The sequence below is a fragment of the Electrona antarctica genome, assembly GCF_951216825.1.
Source record: "Electrona antarctica genome assembly, chromosome: 13".
Lineage (NCBI taxonomy): Eukaryota > Metazoa > Chordata > Actinopteri > Myctophiformes > Myctophidae > Electrona > Electrona antarctica.
The window spans coordinates 13,404,979-13,430,438 of NC_136794.1; the positions used below are offsets into that span (position 1 = coordinate 13,404,979).

General features: G+C 40.6%; 5 protein-coding genes across 5 annotated transcripts; 4 read left to right on the forward strand and 1 right to left on the reverse strand.

Annotated features, from left to right (window-relative positions):
* Nucleotides 1–1,869: 1,869 nt before the first annotated feature.
* Nucleotides 1,870–3,157, forward strand: LOC306935930 (gamma-crystallin S-1-like; the record flags this gene model as incomplete). Its single annotated transcript, XM_079519292.1, has 3 exons — nucleotides 1,870–1,967; nucleotides 2,294–2,536; nucleotides 2,882–3,157. The coding sequence occupies exons 1-3, from the start codon at nucleotides 1,959–1,961 to the stop codon at nucleotides 3,155–3,157; spliced, it is 528 nt and encodes a 175-aa protein (XP_079375418.1). The 5' UTR covers nucleotides 1,870–1,958.
* Nucleotides 3,158–3,313: 156 nt separating this feature from the next.
* On the forward strand, nucleotides 3,314–5,990 carry LOC306934844 (gamma-crystallin M2-like; the record flags this gene model as incomplete). The annotated part of the gene is made up of 4 exons (XM_079517653.1): nucleotides 3,314–3,344; nucleotides 4,304–4,367; nucleotides 4,671–4,913; nucleotides 5,721–5,990. Exons 2-4 carry the CDS (start codon nucleotides 4,353–4,355, stop codon nucleotides 5,988–5,990), a joined length of 528 nt encoding a protein of 175 aa, XP_079373779.1. The 5' UTR covers nucleotides 3,314–3,344; nucleotides 4,304–4,352.
* A 1,996-nt stretch (nucleotides 5,991–7,986) lies between these two features.
* Nucleotides 7,987–8,879, forward strand: LOC306934845 (gamma-crystallin M2-like; the record flags this gene model as incomplete). The annotated part of the gene is made up of 3 exons (XM_079517654.1): nucleotides 7,987–7,995; nucleotides 8,181–8,423; nucleotides 8,607–8,879. The coding sequence occupies 3 exons, from the start codon at nucleotides 7,987–7,989 to the stop codon at nucleotides 8,877–8,879; spliced, it is 525 nt and encodes a 174-aa protein (XP_079373780.1).
* Nucleotides 8,880–11,135: 2,256 nt separating this feature from the next.
* On the forward strand, nucleotides 11,136–11,887 carry LOC306935936 (gamma-crystallin M1-like; the record flags this gene model as incomplete). Its single annotated transcript, XM_079519297.1, has 2 exons — nucleotides 11,136–11,390; nucleotides 11,600–11,887. The coding sequence occupies exons 1-2, from the start codon at nucleotides 11,187–11,189 to the stop codon at nucleotides 11,885–11,887; spliced, it is 492 nt and encodes a 163-aa protein (XP_079375423.1). The 5' UTR covers nucleotides 11,136–11,186.
* A 6,761-nt stretch (nucleotides 11,888–18,648) lies between these two features.
* LOC306934846 (uncharacterized protein) lies at nucleotides 18,649–25,375 on the reverse strand (the record flags this gene model as incomplete). Its single annotated transcript, XM_079517655.1, has 5 exons — nucleotides 18,649–18,921; nucleotides 19,080–19,362; nucleotides 23,994–24,280; nucleotides 24,995–25,237; nucleotides 25,346–25,375. The coding sequence occupies 5 exons, from the start codon at nucleotides 25,373–25,375 to the stop codon at nucleotides 18,649–18,651; spliced, it is 1,116 nt and encodes a 371-aa protein (XP_079373781.1).
* Between the last annotated feature and the right edge of the window lie 85 nt (nucleotides 25,376–25,460).

The following is a 25,460-nucleotide window of genomic DNA, read 5'->3' on the forward strand; positions in this document are numbered from 1 at the left end:
ATATATTATATGTTATATTATATAATTATATTTATACTTAAACTTAAAGAGATATTTAATTTTCAAAAACCTTCATAAACTTTTGGTAATTTTATTTTCTAAAGAGTTAAGTCTTAAAAAGACAAAAGAGTGGCTGCACACACTGATAGCCAAAGTGCCGATTATTTATTAGGATGCAGACTAAGGACCAACGTTTCGGCAGTACAACTGCCTTCTTCCTTCGGGGTATTTTATCTTCTACTCATGCAACACCCCGGACAGTTTTTAAGTTACTTGATTCAGTAATTATATATTTGATATTAATTTTAGCTGCCCCGTCCCCTTCCTATGCAAACCCACTTAAAACAAACTTAAAACTCCATTGTAACCATGATAAGATTCATTGAAAATACCCAACCTTTTTTCTGCGGACTGATATTGTCCTTTTAATACGTGAGGGGCCGTGGTTTTTCGTTTACTCTTTTCATTTATTTTTAATCATTGGAAAAGAACCTCCTCTAGCTCCGCTCAAAAAATCTGGCAGTGAATATCAAATATCTAATTACTGAATCAAGCAACTTAAAAACCGTCTGGGCTTTTCACATAAGCCAGAGTAGACGATAAAATGACCAAATGTTTTTTTTAAAGTGAAATATCCCTTTAATACTTATTGTAGAGGCTGTTGTGATACATACTAGGATAGACTGATTATTTATTTTTCAGAGCATCACAGCAACACATTTGTACAGGTACAGATGTTCACTTGTGTGTGTGTGTGTGTGTGTGTGTGTGTGTGTGTGTGTGTGTGTGTGTGTGTGTGTGTGTGTGTGTGTGTGTGTGTGTGTGTGTGTGTGTGTGTGTGTGTGTGTGTGTGTGAGTATAACCTTTGACCCCTAGTAGGACAGCTGGGTCCTGCAGCTGCTTAAGTCAACAACTGTGCTTGGCTCCATGGCACTCCAAGGCACCACACACACTATATAACACACAGTATTAGAGTCACTATGTAACTAACAATAAAAGTATAGTTCCACCGCCGCTGAGTTTGCACGGGTGAGATTTTTGTTTTACTACTCCTACAGATTCTGTCCAAGGCACATGCAAATGGTACGTACACATATGATCATCTCTTAATCACCTCTATGGTCTTGCTCACATGATCGTGATATCTCAGCTTTTTCAGATTCCTTTCTGATTGGCTATGAGGCTTTCAAAGTTTGCGGGAGGGGCCTGTTTTGCACTAAATGCTACAAATCATGAACCAATTGGTATGAAACCTAAACACACTGCCAACAGGTCAAGGATGAAACTCCACACCAAATTTGCAGTTGTATCTGAATGTTACTGTATGTATATTGTTAACCACCAGAGGGCAGTAGAATGATTAGCAGTGTAATAAACATCCAAATTATGAATTCATTGTTAATAATTTAAAGAATAGAACAAAGAAGAATAAAAACAAAGAAACTGAATTTCAAATATTGTATGGTCAAACAGATTGGTCCAAATATCAGCTATTATGTTAGTGGAATTCAGAGTAAAACAGGCTGAGTTATAATAAAATGAAAGTCATGAAAAGCTTTAATCTTTCGATATATGAAAATACTCCTGTATATTTGATTTAATATATCACTTATACATATATCACTTATAAGGACTAGCTGTTTGAGGGAATGTTAATTTCCTTAAATTTCCCACACAAAAAGAAAAACAAAATAAAACAACTGCTATTCAGTAATTGCTCATGTCTATAACAATGACCCAAACACTAATGAGAACACTTACTTTAAATAATCTCTTTGGGGGGGGGGGGGGGGGGGGGGGGGGGGGCTGTGTGTGGCAAGTGCAAAAGGCTATTACAATATGAATGACAGACGCAGAGTTGGCATTTTGCATTCACTATAATATAGCCTATGTGACACAGGTGTGTCTTCAATGAGCTGGATGGACGCACAGGACAAGGCAGAGTCCAACCAGCTAACATGGGGAAGGTAAACAGAATTGCAGGAATTAATTCTTCAAGTTTATTGTTACCTTTATTAAGTTGGGGTACGTTGGGGTACGTTTTATTTTGATGATCTTGAAACTTATTTGAAATCATTGTGAGTTTTTATCATAATGTAGGCTATAGTCTAGAGGCCCTAAGAGTAGGCCTAGTAGGCTAGTAAATCATCATGCAGTAGCCTAACAGCTGGGACCTATATTGTTTATCATAGATATTGTATAGCTATTTATATTAATAGTTTAATGTGGATTTTGTGTATTGCAGAAACTGTAAGGGAACATTTTGTTAATAGCAGCATTTCATATTGTCTAGATTATCTTCTATGAAGACGAGGACTTTTGTGGCCACCATTTTGAGTGCACCGGTGACTGCATGGACCTGCTTTGCCACTTTAACCGCTGTCACTCCATCAAGGTGGAGAGTGGACGCTTCATGATATATGAAATAGCTGGTTACACGGGAAACCAGTACTATCTGAAGGAGGGAGAGTACCCTGACTACCACTGCTGGATGGGTGTTAATGACGCCATCAGCTCCTGTCGCCACATCCCCATGGTAAGCTCTGTATCTTGGGACATCATTTAACCAGAATGTTGTTGTTTGAATTTTTTGTATTCATAATAATAATAATAATAACAATAAATAAATAATAAAATGTTCTGCTGCATGCCCAAAATAGAGATGCCAGGTTGAAAGTGGTTAAATTAGATAAACAAGCTTTTGGAAGGGGTGAGCATCATGTAGCACCTTTTCTCTATAGCCTGTAAGGGCTTTTAAGTCTTTTATCTGGCATCTTTTATTGACATTGGCTGCAGCAATTGAAATAAGATATATATTCATGATTAATTTGATTAAAATGACAAGTTGTCTATCTTACTGACTTGTACCATTCACAACCAGGAACCTGGGCCATTCAACCTGTGTCTGTACCAGAGGATAGAGTTTGGCGGTAAGATAATGGACCTTGGGGAAGAAGACTGCCCCTGCGTCATGGACCGCTTCAACATAAATAATATCTTTTCCTGCAATGTAAGAGATGGTAACTGGATCTTCTATGAGAACCCAAACTACCAGGGGAGGATGTACTTGATGAGGCCTGATGAGTATATAAGATTCAGCCAATGGGGCGGCAGAACCGCCAGAGTGGGCTCCATCAGACGCATTGTGGATTATTAAGCCTTAGTAAATCTCTCTGCAGGTCACCATCTTCTCTATTACATCACCCTTCTTCCAGGAATAAGACATGAACTTGGATATATCAAATTACAATTTGAATATGGTCTACTTTGACCCTAAACCTTTGGACTGAAGAGAGATCCTGTCGGAAGCACACAGAAAGGAGTCATTGGACAAACATTACCAGGTCTTTGTCCTTAATATCATATTTATATCTGTTTACGTTGAAGATGGAGTGCATGCATGCCCCCCTAAAATATGATCATCAGGTACTATGATTATACTCGGAGGAAGATTTATTTAAAAAATAAAGTGTACATAGTGTTAAAATGATGATTTTATGTGGCCACAACCACCTATTCTCACTGCATTTACTGTTTTTCTAGTTTAATTCGTCTTTGATTAGTCCGGGTAATATAGTTAATCAGAGCCAATATACACCCTCAAGCTACCTTGGCCACTTAGCTATAACGGAGTTATTTACTGCTAATATCAGACCAACATGCAACATCACTCATGTATCCCTCGAGGTGGCCACCCACCTGAACTTGTTGTATGATAATGGGGGAGGGGTTAGGGTCATGATGTCACTAAAGTGCTGTATTTGCCTTATGACTCAAAGGCTTTCAACTTTCAGGAAGAAACAAAAAATTGACAGGGAAGACATAATCGAATATTATAATATAATACTATTAGAGTAATGTTGACACAGTTGACACATACACAACAGAAAAAGTACGAAAATGACAGCAATCCATCTTAAATCATTGGTTTCATCACTGAAGATCTTATTATTCTATATGTTTTGGCCCATACCGTCCAAACAGTAAAGTGTTATTATATATTGTATTATCTTACTGCCAAATGCACTGTACAGTCCCTATTACACATCTGCCATATTTTTGCTGAGACTATGTAGTGTGAACTGTACTGTATCGGTCCAGTGTGCTGTAGTGTTTTCGAGGAGAATTGTGATGAACGTAGGGAATGAACAATAAATCATTGGACACCTATACATAAACAGACTTTTGCACCCACAGACCCCCACCCCTGATCCATCATCACTATGAGGGATATATTTGAATGACAATACTTTATGCTGTGCAATCACACAGCTGCCCCTTTATTTCTTTTTTTTATATAAAGGACAGTGGCTTGGCCGACGGACAGCACTGAGCAGTAATACAGCCTGATCATGACCATGGGGAAGGTAAAGCATCATTCTCATTTTATCCTCTTTTATAAAGACACAAAATAATAAAATGCTTTGGTGTTCCTCACTGAGATCCTTATGTCTCTTTAATTTACAAGACAGTGGCTTTACCTCTGAATTATAATGCATACAATTTATTGAACATTAGTGTGTGTGTGTGTGTGTGTGTGTGTGTGTGTGTGTGTGTGTGTGTGTGTGTGTGTGTGTGTGTGTGTGTGTGTGTGTGTGTGTGTGTGTGTGTGTGTGTGTGTGTGTGTGTGTGTGTGTGTGTGTGTGTGTGTGTGTGTGTGTGTGTTACAGATCATTTTCTATGAAGACAGGAACTTCCAGGGACACTCTCATGAGTGCAGCAGTGACAGCGCCGACCTTCACTCCTACTTCACTAGGAGTAACTCCATTCGGGTGGAGAGTGGCTGCTTCATGGTCTATGAGAGGGTCAACTACATGGGAAACCAATACTACCTGAGGAAGGGAGAGTACGCTGATAACCAGCGCATGATTGGCATCATTGAGTGCATCAGATCTTGTCGTTTGATTCCCCTGGTAGGTGACACCAGAAATCTGTCAATTTCAGCGAGCTACACAGGCATGTACCAGCTCAGTGGCCTTGTGGTTAGAGTGTCCGCCCTGAGACTGGGAGGTCGGGGTTCAATCCCCGGCCGGGTCATACCAAAGACTCTAAAAATGAGACCCAGTGCCTCCCTGCTTGACACTCAGCATCAAGGGTTGGATCGGGGGTAAGTCCCTGCGACATACTAGCGTCATGTCCAGGGGGTGTACTTGTACATCAAGCTGCCTCACGCTACAGAAACAGGAGATAGGCTCCTGCCCTATGGGCCTCATGGCTCGGCAAGGCTACTACTTACTTACACGGGCATGTGGCAAAGGTCTAACATAGACCTGGTGCATGGGAAGAAAAAGAAAGAAAGAATATATATATATATATATATATATATATACACAGCACATTATTATTAGTATAATTTTGTAGAATGATATAAATATGTTAATGTGACTATACATTTTATGAATTTATCTAGAACCACTTTCACTAATTAAACTGCATAATACTACAATGATTTGTTCACCAGCCATAATGCCCAGACAGTATTCATGTAATCCTCCATTGATCATAAATTATTTCCTGAAATGTTTACATTTTATTGGTGTACCCAATAAAATGCATATTGCCTTTGATAAATATTTGGTTCATCCAAATATAGACATTAATTTGGAAGGAGGTTATAACTCTTTACCTCTTCCCATTACTTCTGAAAAGGAACCTGAATTATAGCTTTGAATACCATTCACCCTGTCTTGTTAGTAACTGAGTGTGCGATTATGTGCCAGCATCGAGGCTCCTACAGGCTGAGGCTGTATGACCACGCTGACCTGGCTGGACAGATGCTCGAACTGGTTGAGGACTGCCCCAATGTCCAGGAACGCCTCCGAACGGCTGACATTAGCTGTAACGTGATGGACGGCCACTGGCTGATGTACGAACAGCCCAACTACAAGGGCAGAGCGTACTACCTGAGGCCCGGAGAGTACAGGAGATACAGTGATTGGGGTGGTGCTAGCCCCAGGGTTGGCTCCCTGAGAAGGATCCTCGACAACTAATTTGCCTCTCTGTCTTAAATAAACATTGACCAAACAAAACCTAAACCTCTGGTTATGTCAGTCTCATTCTATGGCCTAGTTGATATTTGTTGAGTGTTCTGTGTAAACAAACTCTTCTGCACTATATTTAATTTAAACTGCTACTACTTTAAACTACTGTAAATATATTACCGTATATGCCAGTAAAATAATCCATCCATCCATCCATCTTCAACCGCTTTTCCGTAGTCGGAACATAATTGATAGCTTATACTCTACATTATAAATGTTAAATCCCTAGCTTATTACAGAAAAACATTCCAGAGATGTGTAATTTACTTCAGTAGAATGTGCAGTCAATTTGAACTGTGTATCACTGTCACATACTGATCTTAAGGAAAGAAAAATATGAACCAGAAAATATGGATCCCAAAATGTCTTTGAAATGTAATTATGTATTACATAGTATGCTAGATACAAGTAATAATAATATAGTTATAATATCTCTCCACACTGGAGAGATTTTTTTGGACTAATTCAAACTAATGTTTTTCATTTGATCACTCAAAATTAGACAAAAGAGATACTTTTGAAATTAAATGGATGTAATAAAAACAAACGGGAAAAAAGTAAGGAGAGCTTTATAGTATGTGGTATATACAGTACTAGTCCTATAAACATTTACCAATGGTTCTCAAAGTGGGGTCCAGGGATCCACATGGTTCTAAAGGGACCCTTACAAGTCTGTAAAGCTGAGAGCATACAAATGGAACCAAACGGGCCTGTAAGGATCCATTTGGATACTCTCTGAGTTATTGAGGTCCTTGAAATTCAAAGGTTTGATAACTACTTGTATAAACTATAAATGTTATGGTCCATATGGACTGACTTAATATGGTATACAATATCTGTTTTATAGTCCAAAAGAACATAATGATCTGCTATAGCATACAATATATCTCATGGTCCAAATGAATGCAATGACTTTCTATGGCATACAGTTTTGTTATCGTACAAAATAACATATGGCTTTCATAAACTTGTCTTATACGACATCTATTATGGTCCAAATTAACCGACTGACTTACTATTGCAACTCTTAAGGTCCTTGCAGTGATAATACAAATTTGCCAGACAATTCATTACTTGCTTATAAAAGGAAAACTCTTCAAGAAAATACCATTTCTGAATCTACAGAATACAACGTCTGATCATCCACAGAGTTAAGTAACAGGTTCAACTGTAGGGTACAGCGTAGCCAGTAGATTCCAGGAAATATAATACGCCTTTGACTGTAAACAGTAAACAGTTTTCAGTGTAAATCTTACATTAACCACCAGCTATACAGCCAATTGAACTCCAATGAGATACATATCTGAAATAAAAACAACAGAGATGTTTTCCATGTGGTACAACGTGGGTATGATTCAAACAATAACATACTGTATGGCTGTGGTAGAGCAAGGGAATTGTAGTCCATTAACACATCAGATTTGAAAACATTTGAGTGTAGTTGAAGAGATGGTCAAAATTAAAGAAAAATAAGACAATTAAAATCTTGGCACATACAGTACATTAACACAATACAAATCATGACAAATTAAATTGTTCAGTTGAGTATATATAGCGTAATAGTTCTGTATGTTTATGTTTACATGAGGGCTGCCATGCAGACCACTAGGGAGAGTGAATGGCTTCCTGCTCAGTTACGGAACATATTTAATGCAAAAGGGGTGTTCCATATTGTTCTGTAGCCATTGTCCATTGGACGTGTGGATACCATACTAGTCTTTTCCTTTGTCCATGCGTGTCAAAACACCAAACCAGTTAATTATTTATCCCTTTTTTTCAGATACAAATCCATATTTCTGGCTCAATGTTGTGCTGTAACAAAAAGGTAAACATGTGCTAGTAGCCTTCAATTATAACTGTGAGCATTTGAATAACAATACTTTGTTTGTCAAGAGGTAGAGTATAAAACCCACTGAAAACATGTGGAGTCTCTCCAGTGGAGATCATGGGCAAGGTAAGTAGGACTTATTTTACTCTCTGTCAAAATTAACTGTAAGCTGTGTCACTATCCTGCTCTCTGTATTGTTTTATTTAGCCTATGATACAGAACATTATTCTTTTCTCCCAATTGTCTGAAGCCAATTTTTCAACCACTAAATACAATATTTTAAGCTCTTGACTTTTATTTCCAAAATACAGATTATCTTTTACGAGGACAGGAACTTCCAGGGTCGGAGTTATGAGTGCAGCAATGACTGCACAGACCTTCACTCATACTTCAGCCGTTGTAACTCCATCAAGGTGGATAACGGCTGCTTCATGATCTACGAACGGCCCAACTACATGGGACATCAGTACTTCATGAGAAGAGGGGACTATGCTGACTACCAGAGATGGATGGGCTTCAGTAGCTGTATTCGTTCTTGCCGCATGATTCCAATGGTAAGCACCCATCATTTGATGCCACAACAGACATACATAGCCTAAGCATGCCCAGAGGAACTATTGCCTCACAATCTGGATTTCATTTAAAAAATGTAATATAACATAATAGTTCTCATTTGTGCTGGAATTGATGTGTTATTCTTTACATTGTGATTGTCTTTTTCTCTATTGGTTCCACAGTATCGTGGTTCATATAGGATGCGTATCTATGAGAAGGCCGACTTCAGTGGTCACATGATGGAGTTCATGGATGACTGTCCCTGTGTGTCTGACCGTTTCCACCATCGCCACGTCTACTCCTGTAACGTTATGAATGGCTACTGGATCTTCTATGAATACCCCAACTACCGAGGAAGACAGTACTTACTGAGGACCGGGGAGTACAGGAGATACCGTGAATGGTGTGCCACCTGTGCCATTGTCGGCTCCTTCAGAAGGGTCTCTGATTTTTAGCCATTTTGCTAATACTTGCTGTAAATACCTACCCTTTAGTTTATTAAAGATATTGAATTTTTAACCAGCTTTTGGAATTTGTTATCTTTTCTTGCCTAAGATTGTCTCGTTGCCTCTCATCTCTCTCTAGTCAGTGTATCAAGAGTACATGGCTACGTACATTTAGTGGGGTTCTTATAAATTGGGGAAAATATAGAAAACAAACCATGAAGTCATGTTTGCAGTGCTTTTACTTTGCGACTTCTAACCCATAATACAAAGGACATAAGATGTGTCTGTAGGCTAATTGTGATGTAATTAAGCCTCAAAGTCATCCCATTTAACTGTGTTTGGCATTCTCAGCCTGTAGTTGAACATAAAATATTCTACCACAGTATCTTGACACTATGAGAACATTGATGGGCAGGGCTGTCATAAAGCGCTGAAAAGTGCCCATAGTGTGTGGACAAGGAGTTTTCCTGAACCCTAGTCTTATCAGTCATTGAATCAATCATATTGATTGTTTGATAATACGTGCAGGCACATCTACACTGTGTATTCTTTGCTTATTGTGTTTTGTGTTGTATATTTTGTTGTGAAGTGTACAGAGACCCCTTGGGGTGATGTTGCACTATTAATATACAAACCGAAACTGAACTAAAGAAACACCACTATAATGAATGTAATCTGTGAAGACAATTATTGATTTTTACACAAATTTGATTGACAGAAGAACCCCACCCCCAATTGAAGTAGTTGACTCTGGTTGTTTGATTATTAATTTCATCATTATACTATGTTTAAAGGAGCCGAGTATCATTTTCTCATGGGGCCCTACTGGCAAAGGCCCTTAAGCTGATTTAAAGTGTGGTTATCAAAGTACAAGTGGTTATAAAGTACATGAGATGTTCTCACTAGTGTGGACTCTGGTGCATAACAACATTTGATATGCAATGATGGATCCTGTTATGTTCAAGAAGCCTTAAAACAATGCAGATCACACTAAATTATTATCCAAAACAAGAACGTTTCTTCCCCTTATGGTGAAAGATCATTTAAATGTCAACATTTATATTGTTAATGATGTTCTTTGTTTCATTCATGTCTCTATAGTAGCCTACATAAGTAATGGTTGTTGAGACCACTTCAGTAAAGAAATATTTGGGAGCATAAAATGGTCTGCAGACTTTTTTCATTTCTTTACTTTATTTTGATCCAGCACCCAGCGGTATATAGATGTGCCTGTCCTTTTTGGCTGTTTGTTCAGCCTCCTCTACCATGGTTGTTGAGACATACCTGTACTTGCTAAATTAATATAAGAAAAATACAACAATATAATAGTTTACAAAGTCACAAATGATTATATTATATCAAGCCTAAAGGTTATAAATATCACCTTGTCTCACACCCTACAGTATTATTATATTTTATACCAAAGCACAAATGCAGCTTTATTTTGAATTCTGCAATAAAATCTGCAAATAATTTAATTGGTGACATAGTACAATCAATAATTAGGGCAGGGGGCGCCCGCTGGCCAAGTGGTCCAGGCGCATGCCACACATAGGCCCTGGCCTGACAGTGCGTTGCATGTTCGAGTCTCGTTCATGACGACCTCCCCCCCCCCCCTCTCTCTCCCTCCTTCCTGTCTATCTTCACTTGATACTATCAATAAAGGTAGAAAAGACAAAAACAAATCTTTAAAAAAAAAGAAAAATTAGGGCAGCACCTACTATTTTAATTTATGTTCTCTTGTGCGTTGAGCAGAGATGATGTGGGTGCACTCTGGTCATGTACTTTCCATTAGTGATTATCAGACCACATACTGTACAGTACAGTATACAGTAGAATGTTCTCACTCATAGTAGGTGACACACAATGCTTATGCTTATAATAGACAATGGAGGTCATTGCTGCCAGAAATGTATGGATGGACATCTATTGTAACACATTTATAGGCACTATTCAGCAAAAGTCATACTGCTAATTCATCAGCTTTGTGCATTTGAATAACAACACAACATGGCCCCGGGGTTTTGTATAAAATGGAACCGGAATCATGGAGTTGGCAGAGCAAGTTGATCCATCCACTGTGCAACCACCTAAACCATCATCATGGGCAAGGTAAAGAATCTGTATTTACATAAATATAACACACAATTTACACAAATGTAAAAAAAACAAAAAGAAAAACAATAGCTACACAAATTCAATGTATGTCAATGTATAATTGTTGGAAAGATGGCTACAAAACATACTGCCCCACTTTCTCCATTTCAGATTGTCTTTTACGAGGACAGGAACTTCCAGGGTCGTTCCTATGAGTGTATGAGCGACTGCTCTGACATGTCCACCTACCTGAGCAGGTGCCACTCCTGCAGGGTGGAGACCGGCTGCTTCATGGTCTATGAGAGGGAGAACTTCATGGGTCAGCAGTTCTTCATGAGGAGGGGAGAGTACACTGACATGCAGCGCATGATGAGCATGGGACTGACTTTTGATAACTTTAGGTCCTGCAGAATGATCCCCCAGGTAAGAAACTTGATGTGATGTTTACCATGTCATTTAAAATACAGTACAGTAAGGATTGTCATGTTGGACCAGAAAAAACGTTGTTAAACAAGTGTTTTATTCTCATTATTTTCATCAAAAACATCTTGAAAGACATACTGACACCACAAAAATAATTTATAGCGTATAGCAATGCTTGTTAGTCATAATGTCCATGTATGGCATTACAGTTCAGAGGCCAGTTCAGGATGAGGATCTACGAGAGGGAGAACTTCGGTGGACAGATGAACGAGCTGATGGAGGACTGTGACTCCATCATGGAGCATTACCGCATGAACGACTGCCAGTCCTGCCACGTGATGGACGGCCACTGGCTGATGTACGAGCAGCCCCAGTTCAGAGGCAAGATGATGTACATGAGGCCCGGAGAGTACAAGAGCTTCAGGGAGATGTACATGGGAAGTGGAATGAGCAACATGAAGTTCATGAGCATGAGGCGCATCGCTGATATGTGCTAGACTGTAGTTTACGAAAGTAAATAAATGTAATATGTAATTCATACATGTGATGTGTCTATGCTTTATTTATTTTAGTATGTTGTCCTGAGTCCTTTATTGCAAATTCTCTGAAAAAATAATTATAACAACAACTCAGTAGTTCTAATACGTATTCACACACAATAGAAACAGTATAGGCAATCAATGCTGCAGTGTCAAGCTGCGCTTAATGTGACACCGCGGCTGCGATTGTGCCCAGGGCAGCCTGTGCGGATTAGTCTATAGGAAAGGGGTGCTATTCCTTTGAGACTTGAGTACAAGAATGACTGTAATAGTAGACTAGATTAAATACCTAGACCTAGCAATCAAAGCAAGTCCTCTGAAAGATGGCAGTAGAGACTACTGCAATAGTAATAGCCTATTGGCTAATTTTATACAGTATCTGGATAGAGCATTTCAACTGTTTTAGTGAGTGTATGTTTTGATATTTTATATTCATTTCACTTTACTAAAGATGGTGGTGACAAACTTCAAGCCCAGTCTGTGCAATGGGGCAATACTGCAACATACAGTATTGAACAGTTTTGTTGCATTGCAAATCATTGGTGTGGACCAGACTTATCTGCCTCTCAAAATAAATTAATAGCTTTTTCATAGGTTTAGATCCAATACTAGTGTAGCAAAGACTTTCCGTGAACCAACACGAACAATAGCTGCACCCTGACTGTTTTTAATGGAATTTAACCGTAATTCTATTGTATCATTGGTGACACAAGTGGTAACCACGTGTTGCAGGGTTGGAAGCCACAAGGCTAATAGTACACTCAGATCCAGGCACAAAGGTGCCAAAGGTTGGAGCTTCAGCAGTGTGGCATCATGGCTGGCTCCAAGGCAACTTGCTGCTTCATATTCTAGAGGGGAGTAAAAGAGTTGGTGAGAAAATAGACCATATCTCAGCATTTCTCAGGTCTTTTCCTATGAAGGGCAGAGAGGTCTTTTATGCTGAGCTGGGAACGAGCTCAGCGTCGGTCCCTCCTCCCTCTCCTCTGCTCTGGGAAGTTGCCTGAGGAGGGAGCCATGTACAGACCATACTGGCCAAAGCTGGAACTGCAGGCAGAAGAGCATGCAGCTGGGGTTTAACCTTAGAGTATATGAATAGAGACGGCACCGGATTTCTCCTTCCATCCACTTGCATTAAGTTGCTCAAAAGCGCATGAGGCGATTTCACTCCTCCTTCCGGTTCCGGGTAGGAACAGAGTGCTTTCTGGGATGGATTGGACAAAACTCATGAACGCACTGGTCGTTGACTATCATTGCACGCGTTCACGTATGAAACAGCGGCGTTCACGTATGAAACAGCGTTCACGTGTCATCATGAACGTGCGCAATGATAGTCAACGGACCAGCGCGTTCATGAGTTTGGCCCAGCGCTGCAATACCAAATCTGGCCACTATGTCCATTTCGCCTCAGGGTTTCCTCCGGGTGCCGTCTCTATTCATATATACTCTATTAACACAGAGCCCTCGTTCATAAATCAATTCAGGCTCGTTCAGACGAGTTAGCACTAAGCGGAAGTAGAGCGTTCTTCCGGGTGCTTCAAACGCCACTGAGCAACTTTCGTAGAAATGAATTGCTGGGGGCGGGGCAGTCCTCCCTCTAGTTTATAAATACCTCTATGGTACAGACCCCTGGGGGACCCCGGTCAAGGGAGTAAGGGCGGATGATAGCCAACCTTAATTTCAGTAGTTCCGACCAGTTAAGCAAGAGGATAACTACTAGATGTACTAGTTCTGAAGTGCCTGCACGCACGCATACACACACACACACACACACACACACGCATGTACGCACACACACACACACACACACACACACACACACACACACACACACACACACACACACACACACACACACACACACACACACACACACACACACACACACAGCATTATATGTTACTAAAATTATGCTGGATTGTATAGCTGAACTCGAAGAAGTTACTTAGTAGTGTATTAGAAAAGCAAAGAGGTAAAAGAAAAGCTATCAGACTTCAGCACCATGGATAGCTCTCTGACATGTGGTAATGTAAACAAGCAGTCAGTCAAATAAACAAGTCAAATAATAGTCAAATAAAGCATTGTGCAAAATCTTCTTGCATTGTTCTAGAAGGGTGAACTGCAGTCTCCAAATAGCCCCTCCCACTCCCTATCATAATATGATAATCCCACATACGGTGTTAGGCTGAGATACAGTATATTATACTGTATCTCAGCCTAACACCGTATGTGGGATTAACATAGCTATTGTCTGGTTGGAGAAAATATATCTTTCAAAATTATTTTCTTTGTTTTTGTTTGGGGGAATCACACATGGATGGAACTGCTCCTTGTGTTTAGTTCCTCAGTCACTGCAGGTCCTAACTCGCCAGAAATGTGGAGATACTGCCTCTGTAGTTGGCTCTGCCTACCAACAAATTTTACTCAGTGAGGGCAGTTCAGATAGAAAAATCACGCCCGTGTGAACTGAGTGGTGCAACTCCACGTGGGAGTCCCCAGGGGGTCCCCGGAACTTCCAGACCCACAGGAACGCGCCCAGGGTGCCGGCCCGGTTCCGGTGAGCCGCTCGGAGCCGCTCCGCGTCCAAAACAGTCGAGAAATGACAGGGTCTCCAGGGGGTCCCTGTACTGTACTGTACTGTACTGTACTGTACTGTACTGTACTGTACTGTACTGTACTGTACTGTACTGTAGTCATGCTGACAGACTACTGATTTCATTTGCATTATAACAGGTTTTATGTTTTCTTTTGATGTTGATTTTGTGTGCAGGCATGCTTTTCTTTATTATTTTATTTTGAGTTGCAGTGTTTTGGGCCAGTCAGTGGCAGCAGCCAGCATTGATGACTCTAATTAGAGAAGTAAGTTGAACAGGTGCAGGGCATGAACTAATGACTTCATTTCAGGCTGCCATTGGTGCTGTCTGGAAGGCTCTCCCTATTTAAAGACCACGTGTTGAAGACTGAACCAGTTTGGCCCTAGACACGGTTTGTGAGTGACAGCTGTGACACTCAAGAGGACTCTAGCAAGGACAGAGGAGAGGACCTGCATGGCTGGATTTGAGAAGGAACCAAATGGACCCCCGCGTACTGGAAAGGGAAGTAAGCCACTTAATCTGCACTCAAATTCGAATCATCCTATACAGTGCTTTAAACCTGGACAGCTATGAAAGAAATAACCCTTTGCTTCATTGAATATTGAACTGAATTGCATATAGACGCCTTATCAGACGATGTCACACTGATAAGAAACGGCATGCGCGCGCATAAAGGCAGCAGAAGAACACCACCTCCTCTCATAAGATGCAATGGAAAAGTTCTAACTGCACTCACGTGTAAAAAATGCCCATCAAACTTTCAGGTGCTTTTTTTCTCCCAGTGTGGAGGAAGAATGATTAGGATTTTTATTCTGATCTCTCGCCCTTGAAATATATAATCCTTGGTTTCTGTTGTGTTTGAACAATAATAGCAATTCAAAACAGTTGTGCTCAAAACCACACCTCCAGTCGCTGTCATAAGAACGGGAGGTGCGCTCATGGTCACGGCAGCAGAGCCTATTTGTGCACGGCTGCACGCGCACCTGCAGTCCAAGTCCATCAAGTATAATTTATGCTTCGTCCCGCGATGGTGTCGCGCACGCAGACCTCTACGCTCACAACAGTCGCATCTGCGATGCGATGTGAGCTTGTATATCAGCTGTTCTCTGTGCGCAATACTGTTGGGCTTTGAAGTATAAATGTCTCCTAGGGTGCATCTCACTAGCCAACTCACAAGAGGAGGTTGAATGGACTGAAACCAGCGCTCCCCAAAACAACAGGTTTGGAGATCTGTTGGGAATTGATTACATGAAACAGTCACCCGTGCGCCCAGTCCCAATGTTTGTAAACAAATAATTGGTCTATTGCACTGCTCTGCTGCTCTGAAAGACCCCCCCCCCCCCCCTTTATTGAACTTTGAACATTGGATATTATATTCCACTGCTCTGCTTTTATTATTCCATAGTGGTCACATTTTAGAACTGTATTTTTAATTATTGTTCACACTAGCCTACTGTGTATTGTGTAACACACGAAAATGGCTGCTAAAAACTCAGCTTCCCATCATGCAGCTGTGCACAGTGTGAAGCTCAACAGTGACACCTGTTGGTACTCTAAACAGGCAAAGGGACAGTCATTGCTGCAGAAGGAGCGAGTGTATTCTCCAGCAACGGCATCAGCCGCGACGCTGCGGGGACATGCGTTGCGCCGTGCTTGTGGTTAGGGTTAGCCGCAATTTGCAACTCTAGATTTTTTTTTATAATGGGATGAATCTAGAGTTGCAATACCCTCCATTGACACACTCATCCGATTTGCGTTAAATTGTAGCCTATGTATTTGTCTGCGGCTTGAACATATTTTATGCCAGTGACCTATTTGAAAATAGCAGATCTACAAGCTCACAACACTCGCAGGGAGCTGGTAGATTGGCTGTTTTCAAATAGCCCAATATATGGTTTAAAAGTGCTCATGTGGCCTAGTTGCTGGACGTGTGGGCTTGTTTTTCAGAAACCTGGTTGCTTATTTATCTCACAGAAACTTGCAACACTAGTTGCACAGTAGCTCAATTATTGTTTTTTTATTGATTGATTGAAGTACAGTACATTTCAAGCACAACTCAATACAAAACTGTTAACTGTGACACCATAAAGCATTGTTTACAATAGGGTCCATTATGTTCAATTCATCATAACATTTAGAGATGTACAAATATACACTTCTATATAGCCATAAACAGGAAAAAAGGGGAAAAACATATAGGCCTAAAGTGAGTTCTCAGAAAAAGGGGTGGGTGGGGGATTCAGATTTTACGGTGGTCAGTTTCGAATTGCAGCCATCCGTAGGTGCCTCTCAAATTTACGCACTATTAGTGTCCATTTCCCCAAAGAAAGGGAGACATTCCATCTCTTGTAATCTGTGTAATCAGGAAGTAATGGTATCAGTTTAAGTTGGGGTGCTTTTAGTAGTGCACTGTACAGTTACTACAGTATATCATTCAGCTCCCTCTTTCCCCACATATTGAATTGCACGTGCATGGCTACAATGAAATGCACGTTGGCATATGGCTACACTTGTAAGAACTTCAAAGACTTCAAAGATTAGGCTATCTAAATGTATTAAATCAGTCATAATAGAAGCGAGCTTATCAAAGCTTATGCTTAATGCCGTGACTTTGACGTGTATTGTTCTCTCAAGCGAACCCTTTACCAAATTCTAGAGAACAAAAGATTTCTCTAGCAAAAAAACGTGCCTTCCTTTTCCCATTGTAAATTCTGATTGCCAAGCGTAGCTCTTTTATATCCTCCCGAAATACAAACATTGTTGTTAGTCAAAATGACTTGTCAGGCTTTTTGAAAAGATGGCATGGGTGCCAAATTACAAAAGACATTAGTTTTAATTGTCAGCATTGTGAATCACCGCTTTATAATAACAATAGCCTCAATGTTGAAAGTGAACTCCTTTATGTACACAATTCCCATGGTTATACCCTTGATACATTGAGAGCATCCATTATAAAAAAACAATTCTAATTATATATATATATGTATATGTATATACATTATGTATATGTATATGTATATGTATATGTATATGTATGTATATATATATATATATATATATATATATATATATATATATATATATATATATAAGTATACCTCAGTGGGCTATTGAATATTTAGACTTTACATTAGTAGACTTATGCCTTTTTACATGCATAGTTAGGTCGTATTTCATCTAGGCCCATACTGTATTTACAGTATTAATGTCCATCCATCCATCCATCTTCAACCGCTTATCCGTAGTCTGCTCGCGGGGGCAACAGCTCCTTGATCTGCCCCGGGGTCTCCTCCCAGTGGGACGTGCATCGAGGACCTCCCTAGGGAGACGCCCGAGAGGCATCCTAACCTCGCCTTTCCAGGCGAAGAAGCAGCGACTCTACCCCGACTCTCTCTCACGTGACTGAACTTCTCACCCTATCTCTAAGGGAGATGCCAGCCACCCGTCGAAGAAAACTCATTTCGGCTGCTTGTATCCGCGACCTTATTCTTTCGGTCATGACCCACACTTAATGACCATAGGTGAGAGTAGGAACGAAGATTGCTCTGTAGATAGAGTATTAATACACTGTATATATGCATTGTGAATACAGAATATACATACTGTATGTTTGGCATGTTTGGTATAGAAGAAATTACAGATTCATCTGGGTTGTTCTGGTCTGAACTTAAGTGTTGCTGCCGTCCTATGAAATGTAGTGACCCATAGTAAGCTACTCATGCCTGTATGCTGGATGTTTGCGCTGTTCTACTTACAGTACAGTAATTACAACACCTATAGAAAATGTACAATATAGGCCTAATTGTATCATGAGTTCTATACTATGCTGCTGTTTCTGTAGCAAAGCATGTAAGAGACCTTGGTTTGTGGCAAAAGCTTGTAAATATCTAAGAATCACACTTGTAAATATCTAAGAAAGCAAAAGCGTTCAAACTTTCTTTATTTTTCCTACTTATCCCCTTCCCTCCCTTTCTTAGTTAATTGTTTTGGAAAAATGTCACGATGGGAACTATTCTAATTCTGTTAGTGAAATTATATCCTTTGTGATGCAGTAAGTAATCCAGGAAGCCTTTTTTTTTTTGAAGAAATGCATTAACTTTTATTGTATACACTTTTTACACTGTTGCACTAATAACAGGAATCCATGATGCGCCTCATGCTCATGAACTTCATGTTGCCCATCTGACTGAAGCTCTTGTACTCTCCGGGCCTCATGTACCACATCCTGCCTCTGTACTGGGGCTGCTCGTACATCAGCCAGTGGCCGTCCATCACGTTGCAGGACTGGCAGTTGTTCATCTGGAAACGGTCTTGCATGTTGTCACAGTCATCCATCAGCTCGTGCATCTGGCCGCCGAAGTTCTCCCTCTCGTAGATCCTCATCCTGAACTGGCCTCTGTGCTGTAGATGGACAAGTGTGAAGAACCAAAAATGATCAGCTAAACTGAAGAAGCTGTTATTATGTCATAGTACATAATACGATTCAATCTATATTTGTAGATCTTGGACCTTTTCAGTTAAATAGTTAGGTGACGATGCAAACAAGTAAAATAAACTACCATGGGGATCATGCGGCAGGACTTGAGGCAATCACTCATTCCCATACGCTGGTAGTCTCCATAATCTCCCCTCTTGACAAAGAACTGGTTTCCCATGTAGTTGGAGCGATCATACACCATGAAGCAGCCGCTCTCCACCCTGCAGGAGTGGCACTTGCTCAGGAAGGAGGTCATGTCAGCACAGTCAGCGCTGGTCTCATAGGAACGACCCTGGAAGTTCCGGTCCTCGTAGAAGATGATCTGAGAAAATAAAATAAAAATTATAATAAAGCTTTTATGAATGCTGCAGGTCTCACAAATGTACGTATATATCTAGCATAATACACATTCCTTTAACCCATTAAGACCTGAGGCCGATTCTACAAAGGCCTTCTAAACCAGCAGTTCTCAGACTTTCAAGATTTTTCATAAATGTTAAAAAATTGCAGATGGGACGAGCTGTGAGCTTGTAGATTTGCTACTTTTGAATAGCCAGTGCAAAAAACTAAAATGGCACGGATGCTTTCGTGGTTTTAATGGATTAAAACCATGTTAAATCATACTTGTTAAATCATAGTCAAAACAAATGTTTCACACCTTTCCCATGGTCATGGTTGTAGTGTCTACCCTATAGGTCTAAAAACGATTGCACCGTTACCTCAATGCCGGCCCTTTCTCTTTTATACCTGACCACACACCCAAAGAGTACATGACCCTATTGTTTAAATTCCTGACAGAGCAACATGGAACAGAGGCCCCCCTTTACAATGCAATTGAAAGTGGCCTTCAACGCATTGTGATTCGCGGCGGTGTGCAATTGTTAGAAGAGGCCCAGCTTTGTATTGTCCTTGTGGAATAACAACATACTCTGATACAGTTTAATTCCTAATATTCTTTCAATATTGAAGTATCATATTGTAGTTCAACCTATGAGACAATATGCAGTCTGCACATTTGTTTATTATAAAATGTTTGTATGAGCTTATAACATGTACAGTATGCATGGTGCACTCATGAATACAGACCCAATCCATATACAGTATCAACAGTGGCGTGCACAGACATTTAGAGGGGCAGGTGCTCAAGTGAAAAAACGGGCACCGTGTGCAGTGTGTGAAACTGGACGGTTGCCTTAATAGAGGTGAGATTTATATATTTTGGGGCATAAATAATATATTAGAAGCTTTTTATCAAGAATTGATCAATGTCACCATGGTCCACATAATGTAAGCCTTGTACACTGTACAAAAAAACAAAAGGGCACATTGCTGTCCAGAGGGCAAAGGGCAGGTGCTGTAGCACCACCTAGTGGTGAGAATGAGTGAGAAGTTCAAAGCAATTGCTATTGGGCACCCATGCTGCAAGTTGCAACATTGTAAACCCTGTTTCTAAATAGGCTATAGTCTGCATGTTTTAATAGTGTGTCTGTGCGCTTTGCACACGTGCACGCAAATGCGCATGCATGTGTGCACGCATGTGTCTTATGGGCAGGGGCGTATCCACACATGGTCCTACCTGGGCCTAGGCCCAGGTATTTCCTAACTCTACCCAGCCAATTTATTTTTATTTTTTTTAAATATGATGACAGTAGTGTCATTGCATAACATAATGTGAATGCAATCACTGCATTCAATTTAGCAAAATATGGCAGTGGGGGGTATTATTCATTTTCCTATTTGGATCCGAAGCCACTGGCACTGCCTAGTTTGTCCATCTGTACCTGCATAGATTGATTGGTCATGCCTGCCTGATCCCTGTCATCATGTTCTTGTTTCTAGAATGCGGCAGATTTGTTTTTCTTCACACTTGCGTCTTTGTTTATGATTAAATATTAATGAGAAGCCTATAAATGTTAGCCTCACAATGTCAAACGTCTATTGCAAAGTTTTTGGAAAGAAAGGAAGTCAGCAGTCCCTAGAGGAGCTAGCCTATACTGTACAACAGTTGTATCCTGAGGACTTCAGCTTTACTGGGCAACTCCACAACAGCATCCGGCCTTGATTATGGATTACTACATGATTGAAGACATCAAAGGTCATAATTGAATTGTAATTTTTGCTGAATGGATTTTCATTGATTGTGCCCATGTTGTCTGCTGATGTGCTATCTTGCTAATTTGTAAATTGGAAGTGAGTTGAAAGAAACTAGCTGTTGTTACACTCTGCAGTCTTCAATACTCAACACTACTACTTCAATACTACTTCCAATAGTTCATTGGAGTATAATGTTCAATATTTTATACTTGACTTCTACTATACATCTCAGAGGCAAATATTGTCACAATTGCCACTACAATTATTTGAGAACTTTAGTTACTTGTTAGTTTTGACTTTTAGAAAATTCCCTTCTTCCTGGTGGATACTCAGCAATTTGCTGGATTCCTCAGATGAGGAATCAAAAAGGAGTTGAAACTAAATATGAGATAAAGCTGTTAGATGAAGCCCATGTAGGCTACATTGTAATAGAAATGCATGCACAGTACCGACACATTGGAGCCATGCAGGGGCAGTTTTTCAATGGGGCAAGGCTGCCAGACCGATACATGAACCACACTGACTACGTCTCGTTTTAACTCATCTCCGAAAAAGTCGGAGCACGTTTTTGAGGAGGCTCTATCTACAGATTTTAAGGTTAAACAACGACATTGTCGCCTAAAAATGACATTATGTGACAACAGTTTAATCAACATAAGAGTTTTGTTGTGTGTTCTCTCCTCCAGAACTGTAGTTTTAGACCCAAGATCCACCCTTTCAAAGGAGTCCACAGACGAATGTACAAGGTCACATGTGAAGAAGGCCAGCTGAAATCATTTCTTTTTTTTTCTTCTTTTTTTTTTAATCATTTATTCTTGTCGAACCACCTGAAACAGTGTATGCCCACCCACCCATACTAGTGCTTCAGAATAATCACGGTCAGGTATTCTTTACAATATTTTTTTAACTGGCATATACTGTAGCTCTGGTCCCTATAGCCTCCTTAAGGCTATTACTCTCGACTTCCTGCAGACTGCACAGCCTGTCGACTTATGCAAAAACAAAAAACGATTTCGCTACTCACCAATTCAAAGACGGTTTTATAGCGGTCTCCACAACGGCCTCCACAAGGACTGCATGACAGAGGCTGCGAGGGCGCGACGACGGTCAACCTCTGTTTTGAGGTCACCGGTGTTGGTCACTGTCGAGCCGAGATATTTGAAGGTAGGGACAAAGTGGACAGGGGTGCCATCAAATAGGAAGGGTGGTGGGTCTGGTCCATCGCCAACATGCATGAGTTCGGTTTTGGGCCAGCTTATTTTCAGGCCGAGCTGTTTGGTCTCCTCATCGAACACGCTGAGGGCCTCACTGAGCTGAGCCCCCTACCACACGTATGAAATGCACTTTTTGGCCAGAAAAGAAAATATTTCACCGGAAGGAAAAATCTTGTCAATGGGATTTTCTATTGAGAATGTCTGTAGAGTAACTAAAACATGTGCGTTGGGGGGCTCAGAGTGCATCCACTAGGGCCAAATTAGCCATTTTGCCGTTGGGGCCGTAGCCCGTCTGGGAAACTGGGCCGAGCGATACTGGGTTTGAGGGACTGACAAGGGCTCCTGGGGCCCTTCATTGGCCGTTGATTGTGTTAAATTTAGGTCAAAAAGATAGAAAACGAAGAAAACGAAAGAAGTGGAAAATGTCGCTCGCCCTAAAACATTATCAGCCCAGGGGCCCTCGTGGGGCTTAATCCGTCCCACTAGGGAAAGTAGGCTTTCGCCTCCACAAAAGCGTCTTTGTATTGGTCCCTGAAATCATTATTTTTATTTTTTGCAGAAGTCGACAGGCTGTGCAGTCTTCATACGGCGGCAGGAAGTCGAGAGTAAGAAGCAGTAGAAAGCATGAGGTCAGTCCGCTGCCCCCCCAGGTTGGCAGAGGAAGTGTAGTCCCCAGGATTACATTAGATAATTGACACTGGGTGAAAAATTTGGGTTGCAAAATCCTGGGATAAAAATTACAAAAAAATGGTGTTCTTTTTTCTGCGGTCCATAGACTTCCATGTTAAAAGAGGTATTTTCACAAGCCACAAACTACCGTTTTGTAAAGGTAAGGTTATTCTACTTATTTGAGTTGTTATACCATTGTGTTTTCTTCATATTATTATCGGTCTTTGACATTTTAACATTAGGAAATGTACTTAGATTCTCCAGAGAAAAAAAGTGTAAATGCCTAATGTTAAATGACACCACTAGCTACCAGAAGGGGGCGTGGAAAGGGGGCTGTGAGATAGGCCTATTGATTGCCATGGCAACCCCACACCTGACAATTGATTAGCCTACTTAACCACAGTCATTATATATTAATGGAGCATTATATCCTCCATTTTGAAAATACAGGCCAGAAATTGCTTTGGAAATTGAAATTGCATTTTTTTTAATCTAAATTCAAATAGAAATAAAAGAGAGAGGAGAGAGATTAGTTTTTGCTCTTTTTGCACTTTCTTTTTTTAAATCTTAACGGTTTTATCATTATCTATTTTCTTGAACGAAGCCAAACAAAATAAGTTTTACTCTCATGAACCTGGCTGTACACACAATATAAAAAAAATCACACCCGTGTGAATTGAGTGGTGTAAGGTCTGTCTGACGTAATGAAATCATGTCGGACGTAATGAAATCACACCCGGGTGTGATTTCATTACCTGGCTTTGTTTGTGCAGAAAAAATGAGCATGGTTGCTATGTTCACCCTGTTCACCCGGGTGTGATTTCATTACGTCATTACAACAGGGTGAACATAGCAACCATGCTCATTTTTTCTGCACAAAAAAGCCAGTTGTAGGAGTGGTTTACACCACTCAAAAATACAGCAAAACCTTTAAAACGTGATTTGGGTAGAGAAAATATGACGCATGAAAAGGTTTTTATGATTATATCACCAAAGTTTATTTGATGATTGACTGTTACTGGTTACTGTACATGCTATCCATGATGCGCCTCATGCTCATGAACCTCATGCCGCTGCCCCAGCCCATGTTCTGGAAGTTCCTGTACTCTCCAGGCCTCATGTACATCATCTTGCCTCTGTATTGGGCCTGCTCGTACATCAGCCAGTGGCCGTCATTCACGTTGCAGGACATGCAGTTGTTCATCTGGTAGCGGTCCATGATGTTGTCACAGTCATCCATCATCTCGTGGGACTGTCCGCCGAAGTTCTCCCTCTCGTAGATCTTCATCCTGAACTGGCCTCTGTGCTGTTTGTGGAAAAGAAAAGGTTTATAGACTGCCAAAAATCGAGATAACTCGTGTTTTAACTGTGTTTTAACTGTGTTTTATATTGCTTTATATGGATTCAGAATGGTCTAGCTAATATTCATTTTCTAGCAGCGGCCCGGTTGCTATAGGCAACACTGCTTCGGCTTTGGTTGGCCATTTCCGGATTTCCCCGCCGTCCACCGGTGATTGAACAGAATGCGGATGTTCTGGGCTCATTTCTTATTTTTTGCTGCGTCACGGTTATAATATTAAGGCTTCTGAAGAGAAATAAAGTTTGCTAGATGGACTTAGTAATGGTGATTTTGTCTTCCTGATTTTTGGGGAATGGAAAGTGAAAGTGCTGCAAAATAAAAGCTCCGTGCTTACCGCTGGATGTCTTTAGTGGCAGGCTGGCAGCCAATGTTAAAATGTTGTAGTATTGAAAATATCCAGGAAATCATCCTGTAGAGTCCCTCAGTACTATTGTTTCTGTTTACACTCTACATTAAATATCTTTGCTGAAAATAGCCGATCTACAAGCTCAGTGTCGACACATTACGAGCTTGTAGAGCTATTTTCTGCAAACGTTTTCACCACAATACGGATGTTGAGGTTTAAGTAATTGAATGAAAAGGAGCACTTTCAGGCCACTTTGTGAGATGATGTACAGAAATCTATATAGATGTAATAGATGAAAATGATGTTTATCCTACCTGAGGGATCATGCGGCAGGACCTGATACCACCAGTCCATCCCCACATGCTCATGTAGTCGGCATACTCTCCCCTCCTCATGAAGTACTGGTTTCCCATGTAGTTGGGGCGGTCGTAGGACATGAAGCAGCCGCTCTCCACCCTGCAGGAGTGGCACCTGCTCAGGTAGGAGGAGAAGTCAGAGCAGTCGCTCATGCACTCATAGGAACGACCCTGGAAGTTCCTATCCTCGTAAAAGGTGACCTGAAAAAGGAGAAACACCCAGAGTTTTAGGAGAAAGTACATCATGCATTCATTATGATTTGATTGATGTATTCAATGGATTTTTGTAATTATTTTTATACCACTTACTCTGCCCATGTTCATGCCGGAGGTGGTCATTCTGGTGGGATGAGCTGCTTCTGATGCTGCTGTTACTGCTGCACTACTGTCCTGGTTGTGGTTAACCCTTACTTTTATACCTGAC